This window comes from Penicillium chrysogenum, assembly GCF_028827035.1.
Source record: "Penicillium chrysogenum strain IBT 35668 chromosome Unknown utg000002l_segment0_segment0, whole genome shotgun sequence".
In the NCBI taxonomy this organism is placed as follows: Eukaryota; Fungi; Ascomycota; class Eurotiomycetes; order Eurotiales; family Aspergillaceae; genus Penicillium; species Penicillium chrysogenum.
Window position 1 is genome coordinate 966,516 of NW_026622750.1, and position 15,064 is coordinate 981,579.

General features: G+C 49.8%; 7 protein-coding genes across 7 annotated transcripts; 3 read left to right on the forward strand and 4 right to left on the reverse strand.

Annotated features, from left to right (window-relative positions):
- Positions 1-732: 732 nt before the first annotated feature.
- On the reverse strand, positions 733-1,497 carry N7489_003955 (uncharacterized protein; the record flags this gene model as incomplete). Its single annotated transcript, XM_056709707.1, has 1 exon — positions 733-1,497. The coding sequence occupies one exon, from the start codon at positions 1,495-1,497 to the stop codon at positions 733-735; it is 765 nt and encodes a 254-aa protein (XP_056568128.1).
- A 1,410-nt stretch (positions 1,498-2,907) lies between these two features.
- N7489_003956 (uncharacterized protein) lies at positions 2,908-5,055 on the forward strand (the record flags this gene model as incomplete). The annotated part of the gene is made up of 1 exon (XM_056709708.1): positions 2,908-5,055. One exon carries the CDS (start codon positions 2,908-2,910, stop codon positions 5,053-5,055), a length of 2,148 nt encoding a protein of 715 aa, XP_056568129.1.
- Positions 5,056-5,365: 310 nt separating this feature from the next.
- Positions 5,366-6,356, reverse strand: N7489_003957 (peptide alpha-N-acetyltransferase complex A subunit ARD1; the record flags this gene model as incomplete). The annotated part of the gene is made up of 2 exons (XM_056709709.1): positions 5,366-5,739; positions 5,900-6,356. The coding sequence occupies 2 exons, from the start codon at positions 6,354-6,356 to the stop codon at positions 5,366-5,368; spliced, it is 831 nt and encodes a 276-aa protein (XP_056568130.1).
- Positions 6,357-6,703: 347 nt separating this feature from the next.
- N7489_003958 (uncharacterized protein) lies at positions 6,704-8,158 on the reverse strand (the record flags this gene model as incomplete). The annotated part of the gene is made up of 3 exons (XM_056709710.1): positions 6,704-6,924; positions 6,976-7,575; positions 7,630-8,158. 3 exons carry the CDS (start codon positions 8,156-8,158, stop codon positions 6,704-6,706), a joined length of 1,350 nt encoding a protein of 449 aa, XP_056568131.1.
- A 690-nt stretch (positions 8,159-8,848) lies between these two features.
- On the forward strand, positions 8,849-9,913 carry N7489_003959 (SUR7/PalI family protein; the record flags this gene model as incomplete). The annotated part of the gene is made up of 2 exons (XM_056709711.1): positions 8,849-9,269; positions 9,336-9,913. 2 exons carry the CDS (start codon positions 8,849-8,851, stop codon positions 9,911-9,913), a joined length of 999 nt encoding a protein of 332 aa, XP_056568132.1.
- A 912-nt stretch (positions 9,914-10,825) lies between these two features.
- N7489_003960 (uncharacterized protein) lies at positions 10,826-11,906 on the forward strand (the record flags this gene model as incomplete). Its single annotated transcript, XM_056709712.1, has 3 exons — positions 10,826-11,020; positions 11,107-11,442; positions 11,595-11,906. The coding sequence occupies 3 exons, from the start codon at positions 10,826-10,828 to the stop codon at positions 11,904-11,906; spliced, it is 843 nt and encodes a 280-aa protein (XP_056568133.1).
- Positions 11,907-12,801: 895 nt separating this feature from the next.
- Positions 12,802-14,349, reverse strand: N7489_003961 (basic helix-loop-helix domain-containing protein; the record flags this gene model as incomplete). The annotated part of the gene is made up of 1 exon (XM_056709713.1): positions 12,802-14,349. One exon carries the CDS (start codon positions 14,347-14,349, stop codon positions 12,802-12,804), a length of 1,548 nt encoding a protein of 515 aa, XP_056568134.1.
- Between the last annotated feature and the right edge of the window lie 715 nt (positions 14,350-15,064).

Here is a 15,064-nt window from a genome sequence, read left to right on the forward strand (position 1 = left end):
TTAAGAAACACAGTAGATCAGGCTATGATCAGCAAGGCGATGTCCGAGGGGTCCTGTATAAATTCCGGAAGTTATCCGATATATCCCACAATTAGCGTTATTACTGGCCTATATTGAGTCATAAATACGATTATGTTTGTAAAAGTGGTTCATAAATCGAGAAAACTCGCGTAAGCCCGACGAAGTATTCAACTTCGGACCGCCATGCATTGACAACGTGATGGACACACTTCCGAGCGATGATTCAGTGCTCCACTATTTATATTTGTTGACCAATCACAATCCTGGAAACGATCGAACCGTCAGGCGCTGAATCATTGCTTGGTGGTGCCGTGGTCTCAGTGTGGGGCCACTTTCATATCGCATGGAACCTTATGTTTATTTTAATGCGCATAACTCATAGGGTTCAGCCTTGTGATGTCGAGGGGTTGTGATTATCAAACTTGAGTAAAGATTTCATTTGATGGGAACTACAAGCAATTGATGGCATGTGCCTCGACCACACAGTTTGTCCTCTCGGACCAATCCACTGTTCGAAACAACCTCTGGAAAACACCCTCCATATCATGTTCATTCTCCCCTTTTCAACGTCTTCGAACACACTTCATATCATTTTCAACCAGAATAAAGCTATCCTTTGTAGGGCCATTGGTTATCCCACGACAAAGGTTAGCCATGTTCTTTCCATGCTCTTGTTGCACGCTCAAAGACTTCCATCGTCATCAAACATAGTCATTCGGTCAATGGAGGAACCACATCGCCAGTTGTCTCAGCCATCGATTCAAGGTGCTCCAACACGTCGAAGTAAAAGTTTTCAAAGTATGCCTGGGTAATATCCTGGGCGGGGTTGTGCATATTCGCCAGCTGGTCATATCTCAGGTTGACAAATTCTGTTCCCACATCATCCTCAATTTCCGACAACAGAATCAGCACCGGGACAAATGGCTGAATTCCCATTTTCATATTCATGGTGAGAGTGTAACTCTCCATGACACATCGAGCAAACTCCCGGGCATTAGGAAAGTCACGACGCTTGCACTCAATGAGCTTGAATAAAGTGGCGGAGATACTCTCGTAGTCCTCTGCGGGACTACGAGCAAACCGCTGAAGAATCGTCTCAGTCCCCATCATGAACTCATCAGCCAGTTCAGCTCGAGGCTGGCCCTTCACAATCATGCGCACAAGGATTGGATTCATGTTCCACGCGATCCAGTTGCGGACCTCGATGGACATCTGTTGCCATCTCCTAGCATTGGGCGAGTCCTTGTAAGGGCGGGGGATGCCAGAGTCAATGAGCCGATGGAGTCTGTGGATTTTGAGGATTTGGTTGATCTCAGTGCGCCAGGTGGGATAGTCCTTGGGATGTTTTAGAACACAGGGAAACTGGTACAGGGTGAAGCAGCCGATTTGTGGCAGCTCAAATGCCTGGTCAATTTCTCCAGTCGGCTTCTCAACTGGAAGCAGGGTCGACCAATCGCGAGTGTGCTCTGCAGACATCTTGGCGTGTCGTTGTAAAGTGAGAGGATACGCTGTCTGGGACTATACGAACACCAACCATGTTAGTTTGTGATTTTTTAATAGCTCTCACAGTAAATATCTGACCACTTACCGAATCGGTTGGTCGAATGAAATATTTTCCTACACCACGGGGGCGTGTATCTGTGGTGTGGATGCCTCTTGTTGTCTTTCAGTCAACAACCGAAGATCAGAAGATAGTAGATTCCATACCACAATTGAGACAACCGAGCAGCCTTGTGGGCCAAGAAAGATTTTCAAGCTGCTAACAGGAAATGGAATTTGACTGCAGCTTTTTAGAAAGGAATAGAGGTGTACGGGAGAAAGGAGAAGAGATGAGAGAATGAAAGTCGATGAAATGGTTCGGGCGGACAGGATCTACAATATAGCCTCACTTACAATCACTCATAGATAGTGACAGATGAGGAATAGTTTACCGCCCAAAGGCACTATGCATACTTGATCCAAGAATCCATCTACCGCCACCAGCAGTGTGCGCACCTTGGCCAAAGTAAAAGCACTTGGCCAAAGTAAAAGCACCATGAACTGCAAATGTCCGCAACCTAGTATACCTCAAACCCATCAATATGAGATAAAATAATACGGACTTCGACCTACTACAAGTGTCGCTTGTTGCATCCTTCCAACGATGGGAGCTATATGCTGGTTTGCCTAATGGATTCTCTGCTTTCTAACAACAATGCCAGTTTTCCAGTTACAACATACATAAGTAAGGTTCGAAGGTGTGTTTCCAAGCCAAGCAGAAAGAGCTTGGGCAATGCGTCAAAAAATCCTATGGGGATCATAATGAATTTATAGTTCCTCAGCTTCCGCCAAATAACATTCAAAGCACCATTCACACCATAGTCTCTCGATGTGAAAATGGCTATGTAGATAGCCACTAATAGATTACCTCTGGCATTCAGTATTCAATCCTCCTAACATCAGTCTGTTCAATCTTGCAAACATATGTATTCCCAACATTGGAAGTTTGCGCCTGAAAGTTGTCTTGGCACTTGGGCAATCGATAAGGAGATAAGTTATCTTATCGTCTCCGCCAATATCCCAATGTCACTTTCTTCGCTCCCCCGAGATCCACCTTCTTCCTCGTCTCCCCCTTCATCACGGTCTCAGTATACCTTTTGTCCTTGCAAGTCACTCCGTCCGTTCTCCAGGTAGGATACAACGTCTCTCGAAAAATGATGCGCCAAGTATTTGACGCTAACATGACCCATCTACAGTAATCCTGCTGCCTTCCAACACCCTCAGGTCTTCGTTATCTTATCACAGCATGGGGATTCAGGTCTGACAAAAGTCCTATAGCGCTTCCGAGGCCACTAAATTCTTGCCGCCCGTTGCTCTTCCCAGGCCGACCGTAACCGCCTTCTCAAAATGGACCAGGAGGAGGCTCCACCACCCCCGTACTCGGCCGTCGACCCATTACTCGCACCGAACAGCCGGAACAACACTTCCTCTCAGGCAATTGCTCCTGGCGTGAGTGTCTCCCCGACGCAGGATGCAAGTAGTTCTCGTGTCCCGACACAGCCGACGGTTGTGCCGACACATTTCAGATCCGCCGCTGCGTACTTTGAGGAACGGCTCCCCTCAGTCATAGACGAAAGCCGGGGTCTTCTACCACATCATATGACCATCTATCCCCGGAGCCAAGCCAAGGATTTTCCACGACGGCCGCGTTGCTGGGCTTCGCGGTTCAATGAGATTACCCAACAGGACTGGGACACCTTCTTGAAGTACCTCTTTCCTCCGCAATTAGGGCTGGCTGCATCCTCTCAACACCTTCCACGGCAATTACGAGCGGAAATTAGACGTGACCGCAAGGATCGCCCGCAGGAGACTGATGAGCAACGGAAGGCTCGAATCGCTGCCGTTGTCGCCGAATGGAACGAATGCTTTTTCGGGCTCCGCGCTACTCATGTTGTCTTTGTCTATGTGGGCGAACCTGATTCCGCGCCGTCGTCCGCTTTATGTCCTCGATGCTATCCAGCGGCAACGGGTTCAGTGGAAGGTCAGCCTATTCGAAATTCAAATGCTCCGTCGCCTGTGCCTGGGCAACATGTTCCTTCGCCGACCCCTTGGTCCATGCCTCCTCCTCGGTTCGCCAACCCCCACGTACATGTGCCCCCATCTCCATATGGTGTATATGGCGTCCCTCCATACCCTCCTCCCATATCCCCTAACCAGCCACCCCAATATTACCCCCATCCACCTCAAAGCGCATGGCAATGGAACAATTGGAACTATCCGCAGCAGCAACCGCAGTATCCCAACAACGGCACCAAGAGCGGAACGCGTGGGTGGATCTCACAGATCGCATCACAAGCGCAGAAATATGGGGAGCGGTTCAGCGAACAGGCACTACAATATGGAGACCAAATCAGTGCGCAGGCGCAGCATTATGGACGTCAGGTCGAGGAACAGGCTATTGCACATGGCCGCTGGATTGAAGAGCAGGCAAGGCTTCATAGTCGGAAAGCACCAATGACTGGGCCTCCATATGGTGGTGGCTACTACCCCCGGCCGGCCTGGGATAACTCGCCTCGTCCCATCGCCAATAGCCCAACGACCCCCATTCAAAGCCCCAGCCCTACAAGTCCTAACCCGACGAGTCGGCCTGAGACAATCAGCCGGATCGATAGCAACAAACCTAAGCCTCCAGCGGAACAGCTTCTAATAGAGCCTCCCGCGGCCGAACGAACCAGACGAGTCTCGGTGAGCTCCGTCTCATCCGAGTCCTCGTTCAGCTCAATTGACTCCCTGTCGACAACATCGGACCTAGACGTATCAGACCTTGCCACGGTGCGCACTCAGTTGGAACTCCTGGACGATCGTCACGATCGAGTATTATATGACGCGGCCGTCGATCTCCGCCGGCAAATCTCAGTCCTGCAAGAGTCCCGCCGAGAAGCCAAATTCTCCGGTAAAAATAACTGGCGAGCCGGTTTCAGCCAAAGCCAACAAAACAACCAGCAATCCAGCGACACCGACTGGGGTCGCTGGGACTCACCCGAGCAGCAGCAGCGCAACTCGGTCGATAGACGCGCCATGAAGGAAGAAATGCGCGCCACCAAGAAGGCGTTCCGGGACACGCTGCGCCGAGCACGGGACGAGCAGCGCGAGCGCAGACGCATCCGACGCCGCCAGGTACGACAAGCTCGCGCTAATGAAGGTGATAAGGCGCAACATATGCATGACCAGTCGCTAGATCAGCAGCTTGGGATGCTGTGGCTGGAAGATTCTCAGCGATCCAAACCACCTATGCCTCCACGTCCAGTCAGCACACAAACTGAGCCTAGTCCGGTTTCTACACCGAATAGCGCGAGTGTTGGCTTTGGATTTGCTTCTAATCCCCCTTCCCCTGCTATCTCACGGCCGAGCACTCAGGACTTGCCACCTACTGGAGACTCTGCCTCTGGCAAGAAAGTGAAACCGACTGACACGTCTAGTCGGTTAAAGGACATGCTATTGCCGCGCAAGGTGAAAAAGCAACAGTCGAAAGAGGATGATTCGGGAAGTAAATGATCTGGAATAGCTGGATATTGTTGATCTTCCATTTTCTTTAATTCTGTTTTCAGCTTGGAGTTCAATCTTTCCTTGGGAGGACGGCGAAAAACGGTTTGCTTCTCAATGTATGGTTCAAATCTCGACCACATCCAAGTCGACGAAGTCACGATTCATATTGATACACAGGACATTCGCGAAGAAAGCTTTACAATTCGCATCTCCATCTACACACACATTCAAATATACTGAAATGAAACTTTTTTCAAAATATCTCTATACATACAAAGAGCATTCATCACCGTTTGCATCTATATTCACATCCATATCTTCAAGCTTTGGACTCATTCTTCTCCACCAAATCACCAACCCCAAGTCCCCTCCCGACCTTAACCCGAATCATCTTCTCTGCGTCCTTCTTCCCAAGATCGCCAACCTCCTCCCCTTCATCCTCATTCCCCTCCTCCCCATTCTTCTCCTTATTATTCTCCGCATCCCGCTTCTCAATAGCCTTCCAATCAAGCCACATGCTCTGCAGGTTCAAGCGCATAGCATACGCATCCTCGCCATCGGCATAGTACCCATCCTCGACCTTCTCGACCTCGAAGCCAAGCGTATCACGGTACAGTCGCAGCGCAGCAACATTCGACATGCGCACGTGCAGGGAGACGAAATGCGCGCGGTGAGACTCGGCCATTGCGCGTTCTGTAAGAATGGATATTAGCTCGGAACTGTAATGGAATGTCCAGGGTATGGAGCTTTGATCATTTCAAACGCGGATGCAAAACACAGAACCCAGAAATGTATGTAACATGCAAAATCAAGAAACGCATGCAAAATCAAGAAAAAACAAGGTGCCACTCACGACTCATCCGCATTAACCTCTCCGCAATCCCCAACCTCCGATGCGTCCGCATAACACTCAGACTGGTAATATGACCATGCTGCAAGCCGTCTGTGGGCTCCTCCTCCATCTTTGCAAGCACGTATCCAACGACCTTGGGATACTCGCCTGAGACATTGCCGGCGATGCCTGCGGGGCTGGACTTGTATCCGCCGCGCGGACGCACGACCGCGACGAAGCTTAGCTGCGGCCAGGTCAGGGCGTGGTACAGGTAGTATTTTAGGAAGTAATTCTCGGGTAGGTTTGTTATGTTGCAGGTTTGGATTGAGGGGAGGAGGTCGATGTAGGAGGGGTAGCTGCTTAGAGGGACGATGTCGACCATTTTGGCGGTTTGGCGAGAGCTTGGGGTGAGGGGTGAGGTTTGGTGTGAGGGTGATAGGGTGGTGGAGTTGGTTTGCGGTGCGGTGGGGAGGGTCATGTGATATCGGGAGCTGATGGGTATGCTTTAGATGTTCTCTTTAGATGTTCTGCTTGGTATGTTCCAAGGTTGGTTTTGTTGGATGGAAAGGAGTTGGTTCTTTGGAAATCTCTTATTTTGATTTGTTCCAGTCCAGTCAATTGCGGATGTCTGCTTGTTGACTGTTTATGTATAGATCAATAACTAAAACAACTACAACATTGTACCTGTAAGTACTATATCAAATTCATATCCAGTACAAAGTAATATGTACGGCCAGAAGAAAGAAGAAAGAAAAAAGAAGAAACCTAGCGCCGACGACCAATCCGGTCATGCATCCAAAATACAAATCATAGATATCGTGGAAATCAGAACGCAGACATCAGCATCTGCACTCCCACTGCCACCAGAAGCACAGTCGACATGCCGCCAACAGAGACTTCGCGCAGAGCACCAGACGTCTTGCCACAGCAATTACGGTCATAAGTGACATTGTTCATCTGGGCAGCGACCTCGAAGACTGAGCCGTTGAAATCGCCGTAGTTATAGTAATCCACCAAAAGGAAGTTAGGCGGACGGCCCCATGTTTCTGTTCCGAGTTAGCAATGCACATCAAAAACCAAATACAGTCTCAACTCACTATTACATTCCTGGGCCATTTCACCCAGACTGCCACTGCCATTCACGGCATTGGTTTCATCAAGCAGAGCAGTATTGGGGATCAACATGCTCAGAGATCCGAGATTCAACTGCAGGTTCAGATTGTGATTGGCCATGTACATGCGGTCCTTGGCGTCTGCCTCGGACAGACCGGGTGGGCGTTGCTGTGTGCAGGGGAAGGCAGGGTCGGTGGGCGAGAAGGGCGTCTCCCACACCTGCGAGAATTGATCCATCAGCCATGGGTGCGCGGTCTGATTGGCTTGGTAGTCCATGAAGAAGACTGCGCGCTTCTGCTTCAGGATCATCTCTGAGAGTGTGGGCCAGTCGTTCAGGGCCATTGGGACCTTGGTGGGGGTGTAGATCAGGTCCTTTAGGCCGGAGTTGTAGATGGGGGTGGTGAAGTTCTCAGGCGAGACATAGTCGAAGTTGCCGATGATGAAGGTCACCACGTCGTACGGGTTCCTCCGCATCCACTTGTTGACATCGGTCAGGTATTCTTCGAGGGTGCCGGCGTTGAGCAATTGGCAGGTTGTGTGGCACAGATATATAGTGCCATTCACGTAATGAGTTTGGAATTGCACTAGACCACAGGTTAATCAGGGTTTAGTTCCTACAAAAGCCAAGCTCCACTTACGAGTGCGAACTCCATCATTGAGTTGTGTCGTCACATCCAGCTCCTGGTTGGCGGCGACGCTGTTCTTGCGCACAAACGGGCTGTTGTGCGCTGCGACCATGGTAATGTTGGAGTACTTTCTAGTACAGAACTCGGGGTAGTTGTTACAGGGCCTAGTATTGACGACAGGTGTGTTTGTAGCTGTACCAGTGGCGGTCGCAGTCGCGTTCATGCTATTGTTCCCGATCACTGTCGTTCCTCCACCGCCCACCAGCAAAGTCAACGAGTCGGAAGTCGTGGTGACTGCCGTCTGGTTGGAGGCAGTCCTTGTGCCATTATAATGAGTGGTCGATGCAATAACCGACTCATCACCGTCACTCAGTGTGATTGTTGTACTGAATTCTTGGTAGGTACCTGAAGGAATGGCCACGGGAGTTGTGACGGACACAACCGTGCCATCGGTGGTCGTCCCGGATTCGGAGGATTCGGTTGATGAGTCCTGTGCCAGGGCAACGGCGAGGAGGCCGAGAAGAACTGTAGGCCACCTCATAGTGTGTGATATAGGATAACAATGTGCCCAAGACAAGATAGGAGAAGACCTTGGGGAAATACTTCAACTTACCTAATCAAGTGGAGATTTTAACTAATGACGTCGATCATCAATAAGGGAGAATGACGGGCCAATGAGATTTTTATATTCCTTTTATATTCCTTTTATATATAAGGGGGCGAAGTCGGAAGGCAGTGATCTCCAGCCTCTTGGCTCTTATGCCGATTGCTGCCTGTTACATATTTAGGTCGAACTAAGTCGACGGAGTAGAGCTACTCTGTCTCACCCTATTAATACGACACATATATGCTTCTACCTAATCTGCCCCAATCTACCCGGTGATATTTCCATTCTCTTGCAGTTTAACATGTTCTTCCATGTCCTTTAACGTACTAAAATAAACCTAAATGATCATCATAGGCCAGGGGGCCAACACTAGTGTCCAGCCACTGACGATCTTAAGAACGACGATCTGATGAAATTTAAATTTGAACATTTTGAATCCCAATAGACCCAATAGACCCAATCGACCCAATATAGACCCGGTAAACATATCCACTTAGCTCAAAAACAGCTGGGCATCTTTTTCCCTGGGAGATGTTCTAACGTCATCTCGGCGAACCCTAAATTTCTCTTTCTTCTCTTCGGCCTTTTGGATATTCTCTCCTTTTCCCCCAATATTATTCTACCATGCATGAGACAGACAATGGCAAGCGGAAGCTTCCCTTCTTCAAATCCGCGAGTCCAATCGACCGCCAGCGAAAGTCCACCGTCCACTGGCATCGCATATTACGGTCGCTGTTGTATTTGATCGCTTGGATCTTTTTGGTGCTGGTGGTCATTGGCAACACCTCCAATAAACCAGTCCTACGCAGTACATACTTCCTCTACCTCGATCTTGCCAATATCATCCCGGTCTCCATCCCCAATGCCGTCCTTATCAACTCCATCGCCCAAACAATCGGTCTGCACGACTTCTACCAGGTCGGCCTATGGAACTTTTGTGAAGGATACAATGGACAGGGAATCACCCACTGCTCCAAGCCGGAGACTCTCTATGCCTTCAACCCGGTTGAGATCATCTTGAATGAGCTGCTGGCCGGTGCTACGGGTACGTTTATACCAATATCCCCCGCAAGGACACCCCTGGAATGTAAAGACTAACGGCCCCACGCAGTCGCTCTCCCGGCCGACATTGAAAGCCCATTGAAATTAGCCCGCACCGCCTCCCACTGGATGTTCGGACTCCTCCTCGCCGCAGCAGTCCTGAATTTCGTTTTGATCTTCGTCGCCCCGCTCGCCGTGTCCTCTCGACACCCACGGAGCATCAAAGCCTGGGCAGCAGGGTACAACGACGGCCACCCGCCCGCGGGGAATCCACCCCACCGTCGGCGAACCTTCGTCTGGCTGCGCGCCCTGCCCATGTTGATTCTGACATTTTTCACCGCGCTGGTGACGGTTGTCGGATCTGCTGTCGCGACGGTGATGTTCGTGATCTTCGCCAACGTCTTCTCAAACGCCGACCCGAGTCTCAACATCCAGGGGCACGTCGGCACCCAGATGATGGTCTTTATGTGGATTGCTTCGGCGTTCAGTTTGATCGCCTTTATCCTTCAGATTGGCTCTTGCTGTGCGGCTTGTTGTCGTGGTCGCAAGGCTCGTAAGGAGCTTAAGTCGAAGGGTGTTAATTGGCGCGAGAAGTCCGTTGCCCCCACTGCGACCGAAGATGGTGAACCCCATGCAATCTCCAACTGATTTTCCTTTTTCTGGCCATGTTCTATTCGGATTTATTTTATCATATTTGTGGGGTTTGTCTCAATATCCCAATATCCCTCTGCTTATAGTGCTCCCATTCTGGACATTTACCCATATTATCTACCATCATCTACCTCATGATTTACGATTTGACTGTAAAGGAGGGCATTTCTGTCTTAGAATATTTATCTCAAAGTGAATTTTGAATATATAAATTATATAAATAATCTAAATCATATAAATTCCGTCAATTTCCAGGTCTTTTGGCCAAGCCTTTTGGATACGTCACAGACCTGTAAGCTCAATATCTTTGCCACAATTCCCGCTCCTCCGATCTAATCCTCAGTCTTGTCCAGGATATATCCTATAGATAGTCCCTCCACTGTAGCTTCCTATCACACAGATCATCAATGCGTACGTCAAATGCTATCGACCAGCTCTGGCAACCAGACAAACACTCCAAGAGGCCGCAGGTTGGGATCGATTAGATCTATTATAGACCAGACACCATAGATCTTAACTCAATGAAAAAAGACAGACCTTCAAGCTGATTCTTGGTCATTAGCTGGATCTGAATATCAAGTACAATATATCCATGGATACCCCGGATAGCCCAGATCTTCGTATACAACATACAACCTTAAACATCATCCTCGGTACCTCCAATAGCCATATCCAAGCCAGAACCCACCCGGGGAAAGAAAACAAGAAACATTCTCTTGTGTCCCTTCAATTTCTGCTGTTCACGCGACCTAATGCCCAGAAGCATCATGCATGTATGAAACACTATAAAGAGCCTCCACTGTTTGCATGATTAAGGTCCATCTAACTTCACATCTTCACCTTCATCACCTTCTATTTACTTTAATAGTCCAACAGCATCTAATTCCAAAACCATCCTATCAACATCCAATGTCATCCATAACCGAGCTCCCCACCTCAGCCCCAGTCCCCACCCCCATCCTAAACCAAACCCTCCCCGACTTCAACCTAAAAAGCAAAGTAATCCTAATCTCAGGTGCCGCCCGCGGCCTAGGCCTGACCCTAGCAGAGGCTCTCTTACAAGCGGGCGCCAGAGTGTACGCTCTAGACCATCTCCCAGAGCCGGTATGTGTTCCCTTGTGGTTGTACTACAATGGGAGTACTACAACCTCCAATCTCCACTAAAATAAGGACAAAACTTACTCCTAAAGACACCAGAATTCATCGAGAACCAGCAACGCGCCAACACATGGCACACCGAGCTGCAGTACCGCTGCGTCGACGTGCGCGACACAATCCTCCTCAATGCCGTCGTCGAAGATATCGCCAATCGCGAGGGTCGTGTAGACGGCCTCATCGCTGCAGCTGCTATCCAGCAGGAAACCCCTGCTCTGCAATACTCCGCGAAGGATAGTAATGCTTTGCTTGAGGTTAATGTCACTGGGGTATTCATGACGGCTCAGGCTGTTGCGAGGCAGATGGTTCGGTTTGGGAATGGGGGGAGTATTGTGCTAGTTGCTAGTATGAGTGGGACTGTTGTTAATAGGGTGGGTTGCTTTCTTTTTCTTTCTTTCTTTCTTTCTTTCTTTCTTTCTATCTTTGTTTTTCCATCGTCTGGGTTCTTACCAAAGTTTCGCATCTCTTCCTCCTCCCTATACCATCATTCCTATCCTACGGATATCATCACTAATGCAAACAGGGCTTAATCTGTCCCGTCTACAACGCAAGCAAAGCAGCCGTGATCCAACTATCCCGCAACCTCGCTGCCGAATGGGGTCCGTACAATATCCGCGTCAACACCCTCTCCCCCGGCTACATCCTCGCCCCGATGTTGGAGATGATGTTCGTCGAGTATCCCGAGCGTCGTGTCCAATTCGCCAAAGAGAATATGCTAGGTCGGTTATCCCATCCGCGGGAGTATCGCGGTGCTGCTGTTTTCCTGCTTTCGGATGCGAGCAGTTTCATGACTGGTAGTGATCTCCGTATTGACGGTGGTCATGCTGCTTGGTGAATTGTTTTTGCTTGTCGGGCGCTGGTTGGTTGGTTAATAGGTTGTTATTTCTGTGGTTGTTTTTGGCTTTGTGGTTTGGATAGTGGGTGGCTCTATATATATTTTGTAATCTGAGTGCTTACTTTCCTCCTTGTTTCTGCTAAGATGGTCCTATGTAGATGTGGTATAATGTGGAATAGGGGTGATACCTAACTTGTCACATCCATTGTAGTGTTAAAATGGGGGAGATATACCGTTGCGGTGTGATGACCTAGTATATTTGATTGGAGAATCGTTCTCTATTGTCCCCTAACTAACGTATTCTTCTACAAAACAACTACATATATGCGCCTCAAAAACTCATATGCTGTGCTACAGACCATAGATGGATTGATAGATACTCGGCATCAAGAGAAGCAAAGGGGGTATTAGGGAAGATGCAATCACGTTTATTGTGCAACAGATGCCCAAGCACACAGAATCAGAGAATAGGAAGATCAAATTTCAGGAACTTTAATGGATTCAGAACACAAATAGGTAAACAAAAAACATGCATAGAACTGCAAACCATGAACGCTATCCGAAGATGGGTCAATGGCGTAGCTCAAGTCGAGAAAAAGATCAAGGAAATAAACGGGGTATCGATATGGAATAAGAATAAAGCAAGGTAAAGCCGAAAGAAGCACAAGCCCCAGGAAAGATTCAAAAAAGCAAGACAAGAAGAGAAAAGAAGAGAATTACTCGTACTGACATGGATGCCTTAATCACAACACAAGAAAGAGAAAAGAGAAAAAAAATGAAATCATAAGCCCGTTGTCTTTCACTCCTGGTACGCCGACTGATCGGTCCCCGTATTAATACGCCGTGTATGCAAAGGTCAACTCGAATGACCAAAAGAAAGGCACGAACGAGCCATTTACATCTCCATGCCGTACTCGTCCTCCTCCTTAAAGCTCATAGCAGCATGGCCAGCACTGTTCCAGTACTGGGGTTGACCGGCGCCGTTGGCGCTGCTGGTGCCGCTGTGGAACGAAGGACTCAGGCTGGGAGGAGTCAAGCCGGACATGTCGCCGCCCTGCACGGCATCGCCGGCGATGTTAGTGTGCTTGGGGACGCGCAGACCGCTACCAGGTCCACGGGTGTAGCTGAAGGAAGTTGGATCATTCCTCTCCAGTGCATCCAGGATCTCGCTGCGCATGCGCTTCTCCTCTTCGGTTTGCTCGAAGGGCCAGGTTCCACCCAGACTGCCGATCAACTCCGCGAGTTCCGCTTCTTGTTGGTATTTGACGTGCAGGGCCCACATCAGGTCACGAGTCCAGCTGACGGCACCGTTGAGGATGTCGCCCTTGTTCGGACCCTTCTCCTTTTCTTCGATGGGGAGACCCATTGTGATGTTACCCGCTGTCGCACGGCGGCCGTTGCCCCCAGCAAGAAGAGATGTGGCGGCATTTCCACCTCCGCCGGCCATGGAGAGAGCGCTGCTGTTCACAAGTTGCTTTCGGACCTTGTCGTCTTCGAGTCGGTGCTGAGGGACTAGGTGGGAGAGATCCTGAATGCGTTCGTTGATGTTGTCGCGTCGGCGGCGTTCGACTAGGTTGTGCGAAGCACGACGACGTCGGCGCTTGGCTTCCTGGGATTCGAGGTCTCCACCACCGCCAGGGAGATGAGTGTCAACCTTAGCGGGCAGAGAGGCGTGCTTCCCAGACTTGAGAATCTCGGAGATTCCAGCGTGGTGCGATTGATTAGGAGGAGATGAGATGGGAGATGACTCGACGTACGACTGTCCGCTGCCAGGGGTTCCATCCCACTGGTTGGACAGGGTCTTCTGGTGGCGAGCTTGCAGTCCGGTCCGGATAGGCTGAGACGGGAAGCTGCCAGACTCAGGAGTACCCAATGTCAAGGAACCCAGTGCCGGTGTCTTTGGAGTCATGGGGCTGCGGCCGTCAGATGAAGGACGGTCCATGCCTTGCAAGCTCTGGCGCTTGGTGCCGAGGTAATTCTGGTCGAAGGAGCTGGCATTGTGGACGTGGGGATTTTGCTGGTTCATGCGGTACTGTTCGTAGTTGAAGCTGTTCTGGACGAATGGGCTGGCCATGGGGGCATTATCCGGGGTGTTGGAGTACATATGCGACATCTGGCTTTGGTGACTCATCGCGATACCACCAGCAGACTGGTCCTGGAGATAGTTCACATTATCACGCTGATGACCGTTCTGGCCGCTGATTTCGAGATCCAACAACTCGTCTGTGTCGATGCCGGAGTTTCCGAAGTTGAAGCTTGATGACATGTTCTGTTGTGAACCATAAGAGTAAGGCATGAAACCATTCTGCTGCTGCATGGTCAAGTCAGATGGGTCGACCCCATCGGTGGGGAATTGATTACCCATCGAGTAACCGGAGTGTGACATGATGAAAGGGGTGTAGTCGTCGGTTTCGTGTTTGATGAAGAGACTCGCTTCAGCCATCGGTGAAACAATCTTGAGGGGGGTTTGGGATGGGGCGCAGATCGGCGAGGGGCTAAGGGAGGAGTCGTAGTGCCGATCCTACTGACTCTCCGTGACAGTTGTCAAAAGTTAGATCCGAGACGCCGGATAAGAGGATGGAAGGTATGTCGGATGTGAGAATGTCACGATCTGTATGGAAATGATGTTAGTCAAGACTCGACCCCGCCCGGCGATTTGAAGATGTGGCCTCCGTGCGCAAGGCAAAACAGGCAACCCAATAAAATGCAAGATAGACCAGAAAAAGGAATGCAAATAATTACCCTTGAAACAATAAGGATTGGAGGAATGAAGTCCGGGGAGATTGTGAGACGAGCCAATAAGCCGGGGAAATTTCCTCTTTAAAGCCGGGATGAGTCGACAATCGAGGGGGCCGTGTAGATACCACAAACGTGTCTTGGGGGCAATCGCAAGGCACAAGGCCCGAAGAGAATCTTGAAAAAGTTCTAAAGAACTGTGTAAGCGATGAAAGAAGAAATAAAGCCGAGTGGTGCGCAAATGCGAGAAATGAAAGAAGACCAAGATCCGGAGAGAAGACTAGAGACCGAAAGACCAGAAACGAGCAGGAAATAAAGCCCGAATCAGGCAGTCCCAGTTTGATCCCGGTTGATCCCAGTTGAAACCAGTCGAGCCCAGTTGATCCAGTTGATCCAGTTGCAGTTGGATGCCAGTTTGACGC